At 36.6% G+C, this 22,853-nt stretch overlaps 1 protein-coding gene across 4 annotated transcripts in view; it reads right to left on the reverse strand.

Moving 5' to 3' along the window:
* The window catches only part of LOC103143276 (receptor-type tyrosine-protein phosphatase T-like), a 221,905-nt gene that overhangs the window by 146,409 nt on the left and 52,643 nt on the right, over positions 1-22,853 (reverse strand). For all 4 annotated transcript variants that reach the window (XM_016675116.1, XM_016675114.1, XM_016675115.1 and 1 more), the window contains exon 2: positions 21,563-21,688. In XM_016675116.1, coding sequence (XP_016530602.1) covers positions 21,563-21,688 — 126 coding nt within the window. The remainder of the gene's footprint in view (positions 1-21,562; positions 21,689-22,853) is intronic.

Consider the following 22,853-nt stretch of genomic DNA (forward strand, 5'->3'; position numbering starts at 1 on the left):
GTGCAGTTAGGAGAAAAACAAACAATGTAAAATAAATAAAGAAACTGTGTCAAAAACAATAGGTTGACTAAAACAAAAAAGCAAATCTTTCACATGGGTCAAAGTGCAATTAGAAATTTTAAATATCAGGTAAAATGAGTCAGAAAACATTTGTTTTTCTCCAACATCTCAAAAAACGAATCAAACTTGTGAGAATCTTGCAGTCTGCAAGCCTTTGATTTGATTGTTTGAGAAAAAAACTGATTAAATTTTCCAATGCCACTTTAAAAACAAAACTAAGAAAGTCTTTCCTAGTGCCTGAAAACAAACTTAAATTGGATGAGCCAGAAAAGGAAGCTCAGCGTGAGCGAAACCGGAAAGTGCTGAAAATCTTCAGCTGCTGGACGGACATGACTTCTTCCTATCTGGATGAAAAACGACGCCATTGTTTGGTAAAATGGCTCATCTTCCTCATCATCGCCATCGCATAATTCATGCCGAAGGGAATCGGCGAACCCCAACACAAATATCTCTCTGGCCTTCGGTCCATTTAGTACACCCGATTCCCCCCTGAGGTGCCTCACACCCCCATATGTTCTGCGTCCTGAATGGGTAATGGCCCTGCAGGATCATCATCATCATCAGCAGGAACAGACAGGAAGCTGGACTGAATGTATCATAACAGCAAAGACTCAAATTCAGCATCAGTAACTAGTTTGGTTTGTTCATATTTGAGGTCAAACAGGTTAAATTCTTCTTCTTTCACTGCTAAAGTCTTCAAGTTATCGTTTGGTCTCATCCCTGCACAAATATTAACAGCACTAGTAAATCTGTGTAAAATGTGTACAATATTGCTGAAATCAACAAACATTTGAGACTTTAACACACTTATAGCTGCCCATTTTAATAGTTCAAACACCAAGGATACCTCATTATGCATTAATACGCACAGTAGAAACAAGTGGGACCAACAGTCAGTCTTCCTGAGCTACGTTATCAGGGAACAGCCAATCAGAGGAAATGTCAGACATACTCTACAAAAACATAGAGAAAAGATGGTGACTACTGTTAAATAAAAGTATGTTGACACTTATTAAAGTAAAAGTGTAAAGAAAAAGTCAAAAACTTAAATTTTGTGGTGTCTAAAGCTAAGCCGCTAATCGTGCTCTGCTGTGCAGGCCTCCAGGGTAAAACACAGACAGGGAGAGAAACTAAACTAAATCAAACCAACATAAAACCAAAATCTATTCAAAAAGCTGACCTGAACAAAAAAAACTCAGAAATAATTAAGAAAGAAGGAGAAAAAACAAATAAAAAACCTGACACACAATGATGCATTTAAATTGTGTTGCGTTTGTATTCTGGACAGCCATTTAGTTTCAATCCCTGTTCTTACATTAATGTTAATCTTCATAGCTCATCTCTTACGACGCTGTTCTCTGGCCCCCACCTCCGTCTCTTAACCTTGCAGTAATCTGATAAGTCGGTAATTGAAATGCCTTTAATGGGGCAATGGAGTAAACCATGAATGCAAACAACTCATTCATCTGTCTGAGGTTGAGTACGTTCTTCTGTCCTCCCGTCCTCTTTCCCCTTCATCCCGACGTGCCCTTCTTTTAAAATCCATTTATAATCCATCATTCTTACTCTCCTTTGTCCTCCCTTTAGCTTTCCCTCCTTCAGGTTGTCCGTCTCTCTCTCTCCGCCGCCAGCGGCTTGTAAACACACCTCACCATTAGAGTGAAATTTACTCCCAATAAGAGCCAAAAGAAAAAAAGCTTTTAAAGCATCAAAACCTAATTCATTTACTCATATTACAGCAAATGGAGCAGGCGGTGCGTCTGCGTGAGGGCGTGTGAGGCTGGGGAATTTCGTCACTCTTCACAAACCTCCAAATGGCTTTTTATAATGCTTTTACATCGGTTTATGTTGCGGTCGGCTGGCTCTCTTCATTTGCGCGAAACACAGAAGCTAAATGTTGACACTTCACTAATAATTGATGGCGAAGGAGGCAAAGAGAGGAAAAATGTTAAACACTGACAATCAGGAAGACAAACATTGAATTAAAAGAGTCATGACACATTGTGCAGAAGTTTTAGATCACTTTGCTTCCAGGTCACTTAGGGTCCTATGAGATGTGTTTTATTTTCCAAACTCTGTTTCTTCTGTTTTAATTTTCCGCGTCTCTATTTCGCCATATTTAGCAACCCAGAAAATACATAATTATTGTGTGAACGCTGCTGCCGGAGGTCAATACTTCCTGTTATTCTGTATCACGAATGGAAAACTTCTGTTTCTACAAAACATCAGTTTCACAAGGTGTTAAAAGTGATTCTCCATTTTTTAAAGAACTCTGAAACTAAGAATATGACTTTTAATAAAAAGAAACAAATCTCCATTTTAAAAATGCTTTAGAGCGTAAAAGCTTGTGTATATTTCCTAATGATGAAGTCCCATTTATGTTGCAAAAACAGAACCTTGTGCTAAGCTTTAAGTTATTTATTGTTTTACGGGGAAGACATCTCTGTTTCATAGAGTTCTCCGCCATGACCAACTATTTTATTCTGTTATGAGGTCCTAAAGATTCTTCTCAGTCTTGACTTTTATTTCCTGGAGATGTTTCAACCATGTTCTTTAACTCAATTCTAAACTTCTACAAATCTTTGTCTAAACAGCATAAAGTAACAAAGCCAGTATCTCCATGACAAACTTTGTTACAGAACATTTGTGTTTCCAGACTGAGGCATTAAAGCAGAGATGCAATCTCCCTTTAATAGATCAATTAATTCCCCTGATTTCCTGTTAAAACACGACACCGACAGAAGATTTCCACTGACTACTCTGAACATAAACGGCTCCCTGGGGTCTTCGCTCAGTGCTCAACTCTTTCTCTCTTAAATCTCTCTTTGATTTTCCTTATCAGATGTTTTATGTCTGTCGTCTTTTGGATAAAAACACCGTCTGAGCTCTCAGAAACAGCTCTGTGGTTTTTCTTGCAGCTTCTAAGGCTTTGCTATAAACTTGTGATTTAACATTTTTTTCATTCAGTGTTTGAGAGGGAATCTGATCGCGACAGTTCGACAGCATGTGGCCTGGAAATGTCTGTCAGAAGCATCTATGGACATTTTCCTACACATGTGACAACTGCTCTGATAATCTACTGCACTTCTTTGTGTTTTTCAGGAGTTTGTAATCGTGATTGGAAGTTTAATAATGTGAATTTATTTCCAACTGCTACAATTGTTTTTGTTGTTGTTCATTGCAGCACTGCAAAAACACAAAATCTTACCTAGTATTTTTGGTGTGAATATCTTAGAACAGATTACTTACAAGTAACTTTTCAGCAAGATATAGGAGCTTGTTTGAGTTCAATAATTCATGAATATTAATAAAAATTATAACAAGCCAGAAGTGAAAAAAATGAAAATGGAGCCACTACCTTTAAATCTATATTCTATATTCAAAATGATTTACTTAGAACAAGCTAGCATATCTCGATGTAAATATACCTTTAAGTTAGTTTTGTCTTATTTCAAAATAATTAAGATATTTGCACTTGAAAGCAGACCAAAAACACTTGGTAACATTTTGTGTTTTTGCAGTGATTGTATTCCTAAAGTTTTCCTCTTACAGAGAAAAGTGGACAAACCATTTGACAGTTGAGAGTTTGCAAATTTCACATTTCATAAAAGTAATATGTTGTAAACGGTTCTGATTGATCTGTGCGACATTATGCAGCAGAAATTCATTTCTCTTGCCGTTTGACTTCAGTTCAGGAGGCTTTCACAATTCAAGGGTGGAAGGCCGGTGGTGTCGGAATCGGAAATTGCTGCGTTAACCACCACACGAGTCATCAATAAGCTTTTTAGTGGTAAATAGGAAATAAATGACCTCACACACAAACGCATGCCCAGAGGCCAATGAGAATCCGCTGTAATCCCTCTCTAATAAGCCGAGAAAGACAGGGACATTGGCATTATTGATCAGACCTTCAGGGACAACTTTTATATTTCTTTGCAGATAGACTGATCAATAGTCGGGATGCAAGTCACAAACACAAACACAGACAGCCGGAGACACAAGAAGGGAATCTTTGGTCAGATTTGACCCGTGGGAACTCTAAATCCCAAAAGTCCCTGCTGTCCCGGGATCACGGCTGGGTTGACCTATAGGAGATCGAAATCCCAGCGTGCGACCAGCGACACTGGAGACAGTGAATAGGAAGTGGTGCTTTGTTGAGTTCTGCCCTTTGGTGTCCATCAATTGGCCCGTGTTTGGCCCTGAGAAGCATACATTAAAACCGTGTGTCCAAGCCAGAAGGCAGAGGAAGACAACAGCCAGAAACAAAGAAATGAAAACTTTTCATCCTCACGTTGAGACAACGGAGAACAAAACAAGACGATAAGGGACAGAATGAGTTAACATCAGAAAACATGGCGCAGATGTTCCCAGAGTACTAGTTTTTGATAATAATAATAATAATAATAATAATAATAAAAACACTAGCCACTGGAAATTCAAGATGGCTGCCATTTTTCAAGAACATTTATTTAAAATTTAACAGGTGTTTCTGGTGTTAAATCATACGTACTTCAACCCATAGAATACATTTTTAAACTAATAATTAGATTATTGTGTGTGGTGTCAAATCATAGCCTTTATATTTTTATTGATTAAAATCCATAATATTTTCCTTCACTGATGGACATGTTTCAAAATGTCCGAAGCAGTTGTAATGAAGAATATATGTTTGCACTAAAATCAGTTGTATTTATTGCCAGCCGTGGGCACAAGTGAACAAAAAGCTAGTTTCATTAATTTACTAAAAGTTAAAGCAATAAACACATGAAAAAAATAAGCGATAGCTAATACTAAAGGCAGAAAACGTAAAACAATAGAGAAAGCTAACAGAAGTGTAACTAAGTACATGCCTTAACTTCAGCCTGTTAACTTTTTCATAAATTATTGGTTTGTAAAGTAGTAAATTATTTTGTTTCCTTTTTTGTCATGTTGTAAATTTAACAAAATAAAGTTATTCGGAAACTGTTAAACCCATGGAAAATTAGCAGAAGCTAACGCTAACAATTTAGACGATCGGTGTCAGATTTGCAAACAGCAAAGTCTTCAGTTTTACTTTTGGCATCTGATGTTCATACATGTGGTTACATGAAAGCTGTACAAATAGGATGACCAACGTTGAAAGCACAGATAGAGACATAAAGTTCATCCAAACCATAAAAACCGGTGTTAAGTTACGGCCATAATTGATTAAAGAGGCCCAGAAATGGTGGCCATTTTCAAAAATATCATCCTAAAATTAAAGTTGCTAAAGGAAAATATGAGGTGTGAACATTTTTACAGTGATTTGCTGCACTAGTAGCTGTAATAGACAAAGCAAAACTCTACAGATAAAATGGGAGTGATTTTGAACAAACTTGTTGTCCAAGTTCGGTTTGACGTGTTTTCTGTTCTGCTCCTGAGCCGCCCAAAGTCCGTACAGAACCAAAACTTAAGCTTTTTAATGCATCAACAAATGAGAGAGCTCGACAAACACACACCTTCAAAGCAGAGCTATTTAGTCTCCATATTTCACTGGGTTTACAATCGCTCTCCACCATTTCCCGATCTCCTCCCGGCAGGACTGAACCTGCGGGTAATTGGCTTTTTAATGACTTCTGCATTTCCACACATTTCCCATTTTGGTTATTTGCCTCCTCAAGGCTCATTTGAGGAGCCGTGCTGCGAGTTGGTGGAAGGCGTGTGGGCAGGTAAGAAAGCAGACAACACAAAGGAACGCCATCCACATTCTCCTTTGAATATTGAATTACAAAGACAAAAATTAAGCAGAAAATGTAACTTACCCCAAAAAGAAAATGTTAAAATAGGATTCTGAAATTGATTTTAGCTTTGGGAAGCAATACCATGCACTGGGTCTTTTAAACGTATCTCCTCTTATGAAGACTTGACTGCATGCAAACATTAAAAGAGGAAGCAGGAAGGCAATGCATTACTTTCGCTGACATGGTAATTTAAAATAAACGAAGACCACTTTTCTTCACTCTATTACTTTCTTCTTCTACTTCTCTTCAATTTGAATCATTTACTGTTATTTTAACTGTTGACTTTATCTTTTGTCTGGCTGTGATTCATTCCTGGAGGATTTCATATGGGCAGAGATGATGAACTAAAAGCTGTTATCAGACATTATTCCAGCTGTATTCTCCTAATATTACAACTTCATTCTCATAATTTTAAGCATGTTTTGGTACCAGTGCAAAAATAACATGATCCACTGTTACTTTCTTGATATCAGTCCATTTTTTATTTGCTCTATTACCAAACAAATTATACATTCTTAGACAGTATGCACTGTTTAGTCTTAAACAAGTTTTGTATGTTTTCCAGTAATTACTGTTTGGCTTTATAAATTATTAGAGCTGTCTGCAGTTCCTCTGTGTCAATGAACTTTAATAGTTTAGATTTTACAAATCTTGTGTCTACATATCCCAGCTTATGGATTACTGTAGTAAGACTGTTGAACAGTAAAGTACAAGTAATTCATAGATCAATAACTTTGTGTTTAACCTATTTTATATATAAATGCTGCATTTGATGAGTCTCGATGATGAAAAAAACTATTTCTTTTTTGCTTGTTGCTTTTCATTGCAGACAAAAACATGATCCAACAATAAAATAGTTCCATACTTCACTTCACCAGCTGAGCTATATTAAAGGATGTTTCAGCCTCTGCAATCACTGCGATAAAAATTATAATCATTGCTCCAAAGTGGTTTTCTTTTAGCGAACCCCGCATCAGACACAGGAACCTATTTTCCCACAAGAGCTTATTCCGTCTTTATTCGCCTAAGGGAGAAAATCACTCAGGGAATATTATGGCTATTTTTATGACCCCCGCATGGTGCTGCCATACACACACGCACACACACACTCACACACCTACACACGCACACACACACTCACACACCTACACACACACACACACACTCACACACACGTACTGAGTCAGACACTGAGTGATACGGAGCCCACAGCTGGGTGTGGGATATGTAATCCAACCACTAACTGCAAATGAAGAAAGAAACACATCAGTGGCTGAGATTAGATGGAGCTGGCAGAGATGGAAAATGAAACAGAGGCCGTCAGTGATGTCTTTGTGCTCACATTTTCTCCCTCTCCTTGTGCTTATCAACCTCTTTTCTTCCACGCTGGCTGTCATTTTTGAGACGTTATTGCCTTTCTTTCAGTGTTTGTCACATTCGCTCCCTCCTTCACACACACTCACGTATAAAAACAGAGTTATCACTAGCCTACAGGGAGCCATTACTTCTGTGATCCAAGGCTTTTATGTGGTGGCTTGGCCTTAAAAATGGGCATTTATTGCTCCCCCTGATAAATCATGTAAGTGTGTCTCTATTTTTCAATCTGCTGCTTGCTTGACTCTCTTTTGAAATACTAGGAATGAATAAAAGTCTCCACATGTATCATTTATATGTGTTGGACTGGTTTGTGTTTTGGCTTTAAGGAAGATTGAAGAAAATAATGAGGACGACAAATGATAATTAAATTATTTTAACAGAAATTTTTCCAGAATGTTGTCACCTTACTAAAATAATCAGTTATTTTGTGCCAAAATTGATTTTTGCAAAACAAAATCCCCACCTCTTCTTTCCAAAAAATATTTTGAGGCAAAAAAAAAAAGAAAAACCAGGCAAAAAATGGTGTAGGCCATTATTTTAGGAAGGTGACGATATTAGAAGCAGCTTATGTAACTTTTCAGCTTGTTTTAAGTCAATATTGATGGAAAAGTTCTAGTTCTACCGGCAGAGGTTTTTCATTTATAACGACACCTTTTTCTCATCTTATTAGAAAAATAATCTGCCAGTAAACTTTTCCATCAATATTAACAAAATATTGACTTAAAAAAGCTCCTATATCTTGCTGAAAAGATAAGTGATGTTTTGTTTTACTATATCAGCAGAAGAAATTAGATTAAAAAATATACGTGGCAAAATGTATTTTTTTCTTCCCAGTGTCGGGATGTGCATGCTCAGATCACGACTGGCTGCAAAAACAAATGATTTAAACATTAGATAATAAACCCAGACGCAGTCGCAGAATTTATTAAATAAAATGAAATCCACAATAAACACAGAATTCCATGGAATTAGCAGAGATCAGTGAGAAACGAAGGATTTTCGGTAGTTTCTGCAGTGTTTTGGCCGCTGCAGCTTCCGTACCTGCTAACATTTGGCTACTTGGCTCTGCTCTCCACACAGACAGAATGAGCTGGACCGTCACGGTGAAAAAACTCTCTGAAACACCGACGTGTTCCTCTAAAGATAAGTAAACAACTCCAGGTTCAGGGCCAGCAGGTTTTATGAAACGGGAATAAACTTTTCTGTTTGTTTTGTCAGGACACGGCTGACTGGAGGAGCAAGAGTTCGACACGACTGAGGAACAGAGAGACACTGGTTTTGTTTTTCACACAGAAACTTAATAATGAGTAATTATGGTTAAAATGGCAAAAATATAATTCAGAAAGTAAAACAAAAAATCTGGTTTCAGCAATTATTCAACATTTTTTTTAAATGCAGTGCGTCTCAGTCAGTTCTTGGTAAAGAAGGATAGCAGCGCTATTCTCCTCACTGTACAGGAAGTGACTAAAAACATAGATAAAATTATTATAGATGTAATTATTATATATTTAATACATGTCAATAATTTGATGGATGCCACTGCAATAATCTGTGATAATCCCTCCAACAGTAATCTCACTTCCTGTAATATTTTCACCATCGACTCTCTGAGCAAAGTTTTTGAAATCCCTCCCAGATCCCTTCATGTTTTCTGACTGAAAGTCGTATTGTATTTTTTATCATCTTGACTAAAGTGTTCATGCAAGAACCGCCACCGTCTTTTTCCCTTTTATTTGACTCAGAGTTTCCCACATCTCAGTCCCTCTGCTGCCCTTCATCATGTTTCTCTTATCTGGATCCATTTGTTCATCTGTCATCTTGAGCTCTATCTGCTCTGGTTGGAGATTTAAAAAAAAGGATTTTACCTGTCTGGTAATTCATCCATCTTCACCTTCAGTCTGAGAATGCAGCTGTGTACTGGCTTCATTTTAAAAACAGACTGGTTCTTCTCTGTTCCAATAGCAGCATTTCAATCCCTTTCACTAAAATCTGGCTTCAAACATATTTATTTCTTGTCATAAAAGAGAATTTTACCCACTTGTTGCAATGACTTTTGGAAACTTGATATTATGATGTCATGCTAAACTGCAAGAATGAAGTTTTTGCATTCATCTTAATTTTGTTCCAAAATTAAGATGAAAACATTAACCTACTTTTTCCCAAAAGCAAATTTACTTCTCATGTAAGAAAATAAAACATCCACACAAACAAAGGGTGGGCCTTTTTTATGTTTTATATCCACAATGATTTTATATTTTCTACAGAAATCTGACCATTTTGTTCATTTTAATAAAACTGAAATTGTTTGTTTTATTAGTGAGCAGCTAAAATAAAAAAAAAGCACAAAGAGTTTGTTTTAAAAGTTTTATTTTTAAAATTTAGTATTTTATGGCAAAAAGTTTGGGCACCGCTGTTACAAGAGAAATCTGTCAGTAGAACTAGAACTTTTTGATCCATATTAAGGAATTATTTATTGAAAACCAGCCCCTATATCTTGTTGAACAGCTACTTGGGAGTTAGTTTGTCCTATTTCAAGTATACGAAGACATTTTTACTAGAAACTAAAGCAAAGATATTTGTGATTTTGCAGTGAAGTTTAAGTAGTTTAGTTTTTGTTTTAAACCACTTGCTGATGTGTAGCACCTCCCTATTAATTTACTGCAAATTGAATGAGCAAAATGTTTGTTTTTGTTGTTTTTTGGACAGGGCACCAAAACTGGCTCCAGCCCAGAGGCCCTTATCTTTCTAAGTCCGGCTCTGTCTGAAACACTTACATGTTTTCCAATGGGTCCATTCAACTGGTGTCCTTAACTATCATAAGTTAAGGACATTTTTGAAACAAAATGACTTCCTTAATATGAAAACTTGGAAAACTGAGAATCTTCAGACAATGAAACATTTCCTTCAACATTTTTTAAATATTTATATTTCAACCATAGTGACTAATCACAGATCCAGTGTGATTAAACTGATATTCTTTAATCAAACAACAGCACTAGTAAAAACATTTCTCATAAAAACTTTCTTCCTCAGTTTCTCAGAATAAATGTAGGTGTTTGCAAAGCGTCCTCCCTGTCACCCTGTCAATTTGCTATTGTCCCTTTTGTGCCATTTTTCATTTCTTCCACCCTGCCTGGACACTTTCTGCCCGCCCACAAATCACAAATGCAATCAAGTTGCCTCTGACAAGAGCTCTCAAATCACCATCAGCGCCTAAAAAAAGAGAAAGAAACGGACGGGATATTTAACCTCTGCAACCATCAGTAGCCACTTGACAAACACACACACGCACAATTTATGCTATACAGCGGTGACACACTGTAATTCAGGGGCCTATTACTGATGGCAGCTTTAAACAAGGCATGGCGGTGTGTACGTGCGAGTGTGTGGCCTCAGTTTGTGCGACAACTGAACGGAGAGGCACTCTCTGATTAGTGCTGATTTGTTTTCGGCTTCTCTGTGGGAAAAAATAAGAAGGAGCACTGACAAGCAGGCACACTCACTCCCATGAAAATATACAGCAAAAGTGTAGAAACTGTTCAAACATTCCTGTCTGTCTGACTGTCAAATCTTTAAAAAACCAGAAACATATTGACAGAAGCTAAGAAGCAAATTTAGGCCAAAGACGCCCCAGGAGGAATGAATGTCTGAGAATGAAGGTGCAGGGAGACAGAAAGGAGAAAAATGAAAGAAAAGACAGGAAACATTGTTTGGGTCCTGGTTTGACAGCCGGTGAACACGTCAACACTGCAAATGACAGCACACACATTCACACACGCCTCTCGTAGAGCACTGCAAAAACACAAAACTTACCAAATATCTGTCCAGTCTCTAGTGCTAATGTCTTAGTGTACTTAAAATAAGACTAAACTAACTTACAAGTAGCTGTTCAGCAAGATACAGGAGCGTTAAGTCAATAATTCCCTTAATATTGATTTTAAAAAGTATTAGTTCCACTGGCAGATTATTTGACTGATGCCAACATTTTTTCCATCTTATGAGTAAAATAATAATCTGCCAGTGGAACCAGAAGTTTTTATTAATATTCAAGGCAAACTAGTATATTTTGCTGAAAAGTTACTTTTGAAGTTTAGTTTGTTTTTTTCTTAACTCAAATGTACTAAAATAATTTCACTGGAAACTAAACAGTTAGTTGGTAAGATTTTGTGTTTTTGCAGAGTGACTGCAGTCTAAATGTGACTTCCTTCCTTTAGGCCTGTTGCAATAGGCTATAAATCAATTAATCACATCATTAAATAAGAGCAGTTCAATCATTTCCATTTGCATGATTTATCGTTTTTCTCTTTTCTATCCTTCTACCAAAATCTAGATGATGACAGTCTTCAGTCTGACATTTTGGTTTTGGCCCTTATTACAAAAGGATAATTTTGTTAACAGACTTCATAATTGATTTTAATTGTTGTTTCTGTAGTTTTGTTTATTTATAAAATGTCTTCCAGTTCCAGTGTTAAATGTTCTTCAGAAATTAAAGTTTATTGATCTTTGAGAACATGTTCTTGCATTATTAAGCCGTTACCATTGAAAATGGTCTCAAACCAACAATATTATAATTTATCACGATAATTATAAGGTCATGACAGACCTGCTAAAGGCTGCATTCATGCAGAAAACACTTTAACTTATAGAAGAGCTGCTTTCTAAATCCTAATCAGGCAACAGACAATGCAGAAGTTTAACTTCTATTTAAAACTTTTCCTCTTCATATTGAACCTGCATGTCAGTTTTTGGCCTCACACACCAACACGGTTTCTTTTTCAGCCTGATTAGACTTCGTCTTTGCACTGCGTGGGCGTGAAGACGCGGTTTGACTGACATTTGTCTCTCAGTGCAGCTGTCAGGACGGCGTCCGTCTCTTTTACTGGTCTGAGGGCTTCAGGTGACGTGAAACAGCAGAGCAGCAGGGTAACGAGCTGGAATCACAGACTACACCTGGAGGCCAGCTGTACGCTTTAGAAGAGGCTTAGTTACAACCTGTGCATGTATTATTTGGACCGTTTTCAAATTACTCCAGTAAGTTTACAGGTGAACTTTTAAACTTTCAATTTCTCAAACGCAGATGAAAACAAAACAAAGTGATTAAAAAATAATCAATGGTTGTCTTTTTGACTCATCTCTCAAAAATGGTTCATGAAACCTTTGGAATCTTAAAGGTGATCTATTATGCTTCCCTGAACATGTTGGGTCTATACAAAACATGTTTATTTAATTGTTTTTATTCTTAGAGTTTGCCTTTAGTTACCCAGAATTCCCTGCACTGTCATCCGTTTCCTGTTTCTGGATCAGTTTCTGGTCACATTTGCATTCAAATCAACAAAGCAGAGCTAAACTGCAGAAACACAAAATCTTTAGCAAGAAATTTAGTCTAATTTTCAGTGCAAATATTTTAGTACACTTGAATTAAAACTAAAATAAGTTTTTCAGCTAAATAAATCAGCTTGGCCTAAGTCAATAATTCTTGACTATAGATGCATAAAGGACTGGTTCCACTGGCTCGATTTTTTCACTTGTCTCGTTACACGTGGGAAAAAAATCTACCAGTAAACTAGTATGCTTTTATATCAATATTTATTAGATATCTTGCAGAAAAGGTACTTGAAAGTTAGCTTATTTCAAGTGTGCACTAGAAATTAGACCATAAATACTTGGCATAACTTTGTGTTTTTGCAGTGTAGGTTTGCAGGCGACCAGAGTTTGATTTTTTTGGTCTGCATCAGAGTTGCATTCACTCCAAATGATCTGAACTTTCAACACAAACGGACTGGGGTTTGGTTAAAGCGGACCAAACGGGGCTGGTGTGAATTCACCCTGAACTGGGGCAAAAATGTAATTTCGCCTTTTCACGATTGTGTACCTCTGTGGTTTAAAAAGCTACGTTCCTGATGTTTTCAGGAAAAAATCGATGCAGAAGTTATGAATTACTAATTCATAGCCACTATGGAGACTATGTTCTTGATCCTCTCCATGTCTGTCATCTTCATTCATACCGACTTAGAAGAAGCACACAGAAAAGTGGAAGAAATTACTAAGCAAAGTAATACTTTCAATTGTAATGTTTGTATGTTTTTTGGTAATTTGTAAGTAAAACTGAATAATAAATGCAATTATTGGGTAACCTGAATGAGTGATGGGAGAGGCGGCTCAGCTGAGAGTACTGAAAACTATACCATACAAGTTCAATAGCAAAGAAGCAGACACAGATGTGATGAGACCATTCTAGGAGACGAGCACAGAAAATGATGAAGAAAATAAGAGCACATCTATTTCTCTTTTTTTGATAACTACTCCTCCGTGGGAGAATAAAGTCGCTCTGCTCCCACCTGAGCCCTTCCATTTCCCTTCTCTTTGCTTTTGTATCCATAACAAGTGAAGTATTTCACATCAGGATCAAACTACATCCAGATGAGAACCTCAGAAAACCTCAGCCTATGAAACTTAAGAGTAAGAGACTCATATATAGATGCAAACTCGTGCTAAATAAACTGATTTTGAGTAAAACACTTTAAAAAATAAACCATGAAATCAGCTGTTAAGAAGCACTAAGTTCTTCTTTACTTGTATATGAACTCTGTGCGTCAATGTGTGAAATGTTTGTTACCGAGTGGGTGGCAGCCATCTTGTGTTTCAGCCAAAGAGGAAGCCCGCCTCAAACCCAGCTCTTTAACAGGAAGTGAGGCGATAAGAAAGTTAAAGTAATTAAAAATGTAAAACATGTATTTGCATAGAAAAGATGGCTGGTTGATATTTTATTGTTGGTTAATAGGCATTGATGTTTACATTATTAATGTGAAAGTCTTTGTTTTGTTTTCCTGCTCTGGAAGGTGATTGGTCGAAATGATTGAGAAGGCGGGGTCTGAATCATATGGAGGTGGACTGCTGCTTGTTTGTTTGTTTCTGTTCATACTTTTTTATTATTTATTTTTTTATCTGTTTAGCATCCCAAATTACACTCCATTCCAGTAGATGGCAGTAATGTACATCTAAATGTGCATTACCGCCAGTAAAAAGAAGAAAGGCAGCCATTTTGAAAGCTGCCGTGATGCCTGAAAACCAATAAACCAGTTTTGTTTGCTTTTCAGCCAAACCTGAGTGATGACTTCTCCTTTCCACACATCTCAGTGTAATTCCTAATTAATCTCCAAAATAAACTTTAAAAAGATTCTTGTAAAGCATAACACTGAGCAACTGCCTGTACGTACTGTGCAAATAAGTTTGTCACAGTCGACATCACAATGTGCACAGATGCTAAATGTATAAAATGACCCAAAAGACCAAAACCACAGAACCTCATATAAAACATGTTAAACTCTAGAAGTTAAATTGGTTGTTCTTCCTATTTTGTTGCTTCTCCTGTTTCAAAAATAACTGCAGCTAAAAAATGTTGCATCCTAACTTCAGAACAAAGTCCAAACATCTCGGAGCGTGGCATATATTTTTCAGTTCTGTAAAGCAAGAGCTGTGAGATGCAAAGAAAACTAAAGTCACCAACAAGACAGCAACTGAATTATAAATCAGCCGAGTTCTTTCCAGCTGTTCAACTAACAGTTCTGCTTCTCCAGTTATTCATTGTTTTGCATCACTGTTTGCCGCCTCTGAGCACTTACTGACAAGATAAATCAATAATAGATGAAAGCTGTGTCTTCTGTGGGCTTTTTCTCCCCGTCTGGCAGCTAGAGGTAAAAATATCACATAATAGAGCGATACATGATATTGATCTCTCAAACGCTGCATGAAACTTTGACGACCACTTGTAACACATTGTGTGCTCTCAACCGTCTCCCTGAAACAGCCTTTTCAAATCAACACTGAGTCTCAGAGTGGTTGTTAAGGAAAAATGCAGACTTTGCGTCAATGTCTCAGTTTGTCTCCAATTTTTCTGTATGGTTAACAGCTCTGTGCCCTTGTCACTCTTGTGTGTATTTTTTCTTTCTTTGAAGGCATTTCTTCATTTCGTTTTCACTGGCTCTTGAAAATCACAATTTTTGTCCTCCATTTTGTTTCTCATTTTTCTTCTTTCTACGCGTTAACAGTTTGTTCTCTGTTTATCGCACACACTATTTTCTCTGGGAACAGCTGAAACAGCAAACCCTTCGAATCAGAGCTCGATTGATCTAAAATGTAAACCAAGTTGGTATCAATAGTTTGTAGAAAAAAAACTAAACGATGACAATAAAGTCAAAATAATACAAGAATAAAGTTGTAGTATTGTGAGAATAAAGTCATATTACGACTTTATCCTTGTGTTATTTCAACTTTATTCTTGTAATTGTATGACTTTACTTTCATAATTTATTTTTTTTATTTTTCATTCTCTATTTTTTTTTATTCTCTTAGTATTACTCGCACATTCAGATTCCCTTTTGATTTTTTTTTTATCCAACAAAAAATATTTTGTTTTGTAAAATTCTAATTTTTTGAACTTTTTTATTAAGGAAATACACCCACAAATTTTTTATTTTTTTTCTATATTTTCTGTTTATCACGTTATATTATTCAAGCATTTTGAAGACGCCTATAAACTTTTTCCTAATTCTGTCACAAAACACCTAAAAAAATCAGACATTTAATTTATCAAACTCAAATATAAAAAGTATCGGTATTGGCAATTGGCCCTGTATTTATTTGTTATTGGATCGATACCAAACTGTATTGCACACATCTACTAATGGTGTAATATTAAAAATATTTGGCTTTTGTTTTACTGAGACTTTGTCTTTCCAAAAACATATCAATGTTGTTGAAAAGTTCAGAGCGTGCCTCGCCTGTCATGACAAATAATATACTAAAAACAGAAAATCAAAGTGTCAATTTGATCAATTATTTGTTCTTCAAAGCTTCCTCTTTAACTGAAATGTGCAGACTGACCTTCTATGAAAACGTCCGCATTACCTTTTGCATTCAGGACCTTTGGATATTATATAAAGAGTCAACTGGTATCCAGTCAGATTTTCTCCCATGGATAAAAGCTTTTTATTGTCCAAATGTCCCTAAAACTTGCTTTTGCACAAACCCTTTTTATTGTAGCTCTCGACTTAATTTTCCAGCTTTCAAAGCTGTAATATGAAATCTATATGAAGGTGAGCAGGCATACATTAACATCATCCTAGGCAAATCTTTTCTCATCTGTAAATCATCAGGGGTGGGGATTATAACATTACCTTGTCAATACAGAGATGATGAAAGAAGCCAAAGCACTGATTCCAATCTAATCAGGGTTTGCCACAAAATCTATGAGCTGTCACAGGTATGGACAACCTGACAACTTTGTTTAAACGGAGGTGGAGAGAGCTGAAGGTGCCAAGCCCAACTCAGTAGAAATGCAATCTGTTTACGCCCCATAACACTCTTATGTTTATGCAGACATAACTAAATACATGGCACAGCATAGACATGTTAGATATTATTGTTTACATCCAGAAATGTTGCACATGTCCACACGCTGGAGGGCAAAAAGACCACGATTTGTTCACATGCCGCGCTAACGCGATGGCATGTTTCTGTTAACAAAATGAAACCTGGAGAGGCAGGTATTATTAACTTAGTGCACAGCAAAGGGAAAATAACACAGAAAAACCGTTGAAAAATAACCACTGGTACTCTTCTTTTTCTCACTCTTTGTACTGGCTATGCTACGCACACAGCCGTTGCCATAGTAACTGACAACAACACCACTTTATATGTCAGGATTCAACACCAAAAACATAAAAACATTCCCCACACATGGAACAGAACATTCAGTCAGTTACAGTTTTATGTTTTCAGGCTTGATGTTTATTTTGCGATTATTCATAAGTGACTGTTGTGGCAGATTAGCCACCGCTGCTATAAACTAAGCTAACTCAGTGGTGGTAGATTAGCTAATTTCAATCCCTGCTCTACATATGATCTGACAGAGTTGGTGTGTGTGTCGCCTTATTTTTAACTGAACCAAAACACTGCAGCATATCTACATGTAATGTTGGTCGAAGTGTGTAGCTTCATTCATTTCATTTTGTAAACTTTGAATAGGGAGAGTTGAATATTGGTGTAAAGAAGTTTGGCAGTTATTCTGCTGTGTTGATAAATGGATTTGATACTTTAATATACGCAGCTCCAACAACGAGAAAAAAAAAGGCCAACACTCAGAGACAGAGAGACGAAACTAACAGATAATTTGCTCCTGTCCACCCTGATCAGATCTTTAGCTGTCAGAGCAGCGGGCAGCTGATCACTCACAGACCGCGATGGCTATCGTGGCTGACAGCCGCCACCCACGGGCCGATAGATGAGACGGATAACTGACAAGAGCCTGCAAAAACCGAGAGCGAGACGGAATGGTGTAGCAGCCAGTTGGATGGGATCAGACCTTCAGTGAAAGACTGCGGTGTTGGGAGTGAAGACGGCAGCGGCTCTGACAAACTGCAGACACTGATGGGAGGAAAATTAGATGGAAAGATGATGAGGATGATGGTGATGGATGGGAGCTATAATTGATCTGACTAACAGATCATTTAGGATGGAAAGAGGAGCATCATAACTTAGAACATGGTGGGGGAATGAATTAAAATGGAGAAAGATCACGACAAAGAGATTTGGAGATATTTATGCTTCAACTAGCAAATAAATCGGGTAAAATCTGCCAACAACAACAAGTTCCCTATAGAAGAAAGATAAATTAGACGAAGCTTTTCAAAACGCTCCTCTGTTTGTACTGGGGGAAATACACGGCAAAAACACAAAATATATTTATGACTAGTTTCTAACGCAAATATCTCAGCACATTTGAATTAAGACAAATCAGAAGTAACTTCTCAGAAACATGTAGAAGCTTGTTTTAGATCAATAATTCCTTAACATTGATGGAAAACGTACTAGCTCCAGTGGCAGATTATTTTATTTATAACATAGGAGAAATGTTTTGTTATAAGTGAAATAATCTGCCAGAGGAACACATTTTTTGAAAATCAATATTAAGGTATTATTATTTACCTGAAACAAGATCCTATATTGTCCTAAAAAGTGGCTTGTAAGTTATTTTGTCCAAGTGTAATGAGATATCTGCACTAGAAACTAGACAAAAAGTACCTGATAGGAGCTGCTTTGACGGGGCCTATCAATAAAAACCCAACATACTGTTATGAAACTTAGAAAAATTAAGAAATATTACATAAAATACACAACATAAGCAAGCATATTTGTATGCCAAACTAAACTTTAAATGAATAGTTGACTCTGCTCTTCTTAAACCTTCAGTTTTTGATTTTCTGGCGATAGCTGGACTGTACTGATTGGTTCTGTTTCATCCAACCGAATGCAGCATTTGTGAGGAATGTGAGACATAAAGAGCAAACAGTGACGGGTCGGTCCAGCAGCAGAAGCCACTTAGTCATTTCCTTCTAAACCATTTTTGGTTATGACCAACAGGACTCCAACTCATGATTTCTTCCTAACTTAAAACAGGATTTATATTTAAAGGAAGTTGGAGCCACCAGATTTTTCCATCTGCAGGCGCGTCTTCATTCAACAGTTTGTTTGTGATGATCTGGGATGCTGCATTTGCCTTTCACTCCCTAATTAAATACTGATTTTGTCTGCAAGTAAAGCAGTTGTAAGAATCAGAAATGCACCTGTTGAAATTGGGCTGTTTTGATACGTTTTAACGTATCAAAACAGGGTGTAGTTAGAGTCCGTTCGCTTCTGTTTTGCTTTTTTGCTTTTGCTCTCATCTCCCAATCTTCCTCTATTGTTCCCTCTGAAAGATCCAAACAGCAACGAACAATACGCAATTACAAGACAATTTCTTTTAAGGATTTTTCCTTGGAATTGTTTCAGCTCTAACATTTTCTGAAGACTTTATATTACACCCTATTTTTAGTGGTTGTGGACCCAATTTCTGTGCATGGCTCACTGATGAAATGCGACCCCAGTGAAGCCAAAGTGAGTCGTACATAGCCACATTTGTTTACGTTTGACTGTCAGAGTTCAGTGAAATTATTGATCTGTTGATATTGATCACATGTTTATCCCGATATACATCTTGATATTGATATATTGTCCATCCAACCAGCTCCAGAATCCACAATTAGAAACATTTTTTACAAATATATTGGAGTTTTTACAGAAGTAAGCTAAAAAGAGGCAGGAGTCCACTGTAATGTTTCACTGTGATTCCATAAAACACACAACTACTCGTCAAAAGATGCTCAGCATCTTTGTGTTGAATAAATCCAAGTCTTCAAGGCTTTGATATAAAGAAATGTTTTCATTTTCTACCTGCTCAAAAATAATGTGGACTCCCTCTGTGGAGTCTTTGGATCCAGTTTGACATATTTGCTTTTTAATTTTCCCATTTTCTTTCTATTTTAAGTTCAAGACAAAGTTAAACAGAGCCAACTGAACCAACTTCTTTCTTACACATTATCCTCCAATTTACGCTGTGTGGGATTTTAACAACATATTTATGACTTTGGCAGCTCTACAAAGGAAAAATAAGGTGACTTTTAAAATGATCTCCCCTAACATGGATTTTTAAATGCTGCTTGTGTACCTAAAAAAAACCTAGTCGTGTCAATCAAATGGGAGAAAAGCAGACATCTAGCCGTGAAGATAAGAAAAAGGTGTGAAGAAGATTGTGTCGGGTAGCACAAGTGTTGGAAAGTGAGACTGTGGGCGAGATATAGAGGGCAAAAGGGCAAAACTGTGAGAGAAAACGAGATGGATAGACGGGCTGTCTGATTGCCATTTGGCGTTGGACAAATGGAGAAGAACCCAGCTGGGGTCAAATTACTGAGTCTGCCAATTCAGATAAACGGAGAGATTTCAGAAAAAACTTTTCTCTGGATGCAGAAAACAACAGGCTCAAACAATGTAGTGGTGTGAATATTAAAGAAATGTTCAACAACTCTGTAGGACCACTAGAGTGATCGAGGTGATCAAATTTTTATTTTCCTGATCAGTCCGTGTTTTTATAAAGTGAATTAAAACTGAGCTGTTCTTGCAGTTTAGACATAAGACTGTTTATCATCACACCAAACATGAACGGATTTCAGTTACGGACATTCAGATGTCAGGCGGAAAATCTTGAAAACCTTCTGGCAGTGAGACCTCTCCTGATTTATCCACATTTATCCATGCGGTCGTTTTGTTTCTAAGCAGGTATGAGTCACGGTAGCAATACCTTAAAACTGCTGTGCAAATGACTCAACAAGTCGTTGCTAGGTAACCATAGAATCAGTGAGTTGCTAGGTAACCAGTGAGTGAGTGAGTGAGTGAGTTGATGCCACCAATCTGGCCGAGCTAGCCGAGACTGCCTAAAGTCTTTTCTCTGCCTATTATGATTGAATATTCTATTAGATGTATTGTTTATTGAAATTAATCACAATATGTTAACGATTTGCAAAGGTCAACTGAGTGACGTTACCTATGGTTATTGTAGCTACCATTAAGGTTATATGCTTTTATTTTGGTAACTTTCTTGCTGAGGTAGCTATGGCAACAGAACACAGTTTTACTGATGAAGTTTAACTGCAATAAACTGAAAAGGTTAAAAATCAACTCAATTTTAGCTTCAGTCGATAACAGAACAAGGTTAGAAGGATATCTGAAGAATATTCTAACCTTGACAGAGATTGAAGAATATTTGAATAATTTTAAATGTTTAAAGAAAAATCAGATTGTTGTGTTAATGGAGTGAATTGTACTAATGTAATGAGCTATGCATAACAATGGATGACTATAATTATTATTTGTTCTTGTCTCACGTTTACGTTGGTTGATGAATGATATGGATGTGTTTAATAAATCATCATTTAACCATCAGTTCTGGCCTTTTCAAAATTGACTGGATGCTACATGATTTATTGTCCAGCGCCATGTGAAGCAGTCAATTATTTCAATCTGTCTTTGATATGGCCACATAGCAATGTCATGGAGACACAAACCACACAATGTTCTGGTAGTTTTTAAGACATTCGTTAATGTTCAAGCATCTGGCACATGGTTTTATCCAAAACGATCAATAAACTAGAAGGAAGGATGGCGGCGTAGAAACAGAGCACCAGGTTTGAGGAAAGTAAACAGAGATAAAGTAAAGAGGGTAGGAAAGATAAACATGTGCTTTAAGAATTAATTAATATGTAATAACTTATCAATGCCTCATTTATTAATTTAACATTAATCTTAATTGTTCATAAAATTCATAATTTGACATTTTATTGATACGAGACTGTAAGCTACTTTGAATCTAAAAACTATTGACCAAACTTAATTTGATTGGTAATTATGACCAAATTATGGATGTCTAAGAAAAAAAGATGGTTTTCTTGACTTGGAAACTGTTCAACCAATAAGAAACATCTGATGAAGCCTACCGGTAGGAAGGGCGGGGTCCATGGTGGGTTTTTCCCAGGAGTTGACCTGTTCCCAAGTGAATCCGTTGGTTCCTAAAGACACGCTGTACCCACAGCTGCTGTAAGACTCCTCAAAAGTGCAGCCACCTAAAATAAAACACAAGGAAGAGTTAAAATATTACACTTGTGGTATAAAAGGTCAATTAAACAAGGTTGTATTCCAGGCAAAACAAAAAAGAAAACCATTTATGTTGACACCAATATCTACAAAATTCAGGAACGGTCTGCATAGTTTTACATTCTCATTCATTTTTACCGACAATGCTGCTGGGATTTAACTGAAAACAAGTGAAACTGTGACATATTTATTCATTATAAGGTTTTCAAGTTTTCTAAAGATTTAAAATAAAAGGGACTGCTGCACCATGTCCCTTCAATCATTATATTGTCCTGTGTTGAAAAGAAAGTTAAATGCTGACAAAAACTTCTATTTTCTAATATTTTTTCTGTACATTTAATTAACATTAATAAGTATAACTTTTTTATTTGATAGCATATAGCCTTTAGCAACCAACTGGGTATTATTAACAATATAATGAAAATGAACTTCTCAGCAGGACCAAAACAAGCCAGTTTATCAGAGGCAGCAGAGGGAAAGACGGATGAAAGAAAGAGTGAAGGAAGAGAAGATGAAGAAGAGAAAGCTTTACGTGTCAACATGATTAAGTCACAGTGGCTCATCATTATTTCATGGCCCAGCTAAGACGCATTTTCCGCTACATTAGCTTTCTCCGTTAGCCCCAGGGCACCACATCCACGCACATAAACACACTAATTAGACATATGCTTTGACACACAACCATTTTAATTTGCTCTGAAGTATCTGAAATGGGAGAACCTCATTGGTTTACTCAAGTATATCTCTTAATCCCTTCTTTCTTTTTCTGATTATGCTTTTTGTACTTTTCATTTTCTAAACACCATAACTGTTGAAAAGGTTACTTTTGAGTGGTGTAAAGTGAAATATTTTAAAGGAAGTCCCAAGTAAGTGGAGCAGCCAATGATACATCAAGTTAAAATCAAATATAATTGGTAGTATTGATTTTGATTTGGTTGTAACCAGACACTAATTGTAAATACTAGCTTTGCTAATGCTAAAGCGCTACACCAACACAGCATTTCGCTAAAGCTAATGCTAAAGCGCTACACCTCAATTCCAATTATACCTTAACATTGACAGTTTAATTTTGACATTATAACTTAGCGTACATATTATACAATACCAGTAGATATCGTATGTATGTCTATATTT

Source organism: Poecilia formosa, unplaced genomic scaffold (genome assembly GCF_000485575.1).
Source record: "Poecilia formosa unplaced genomic scaffold, Poecilia_formosa-5.1.2 Scaffold106, whole genome shotgun sequence".
NCBI lineage: Eukaryota > Metazoa > Chordata > Actinopteri > Cyprinodontiformes > Poeciliidae > Poecilia > Poecilia formosa.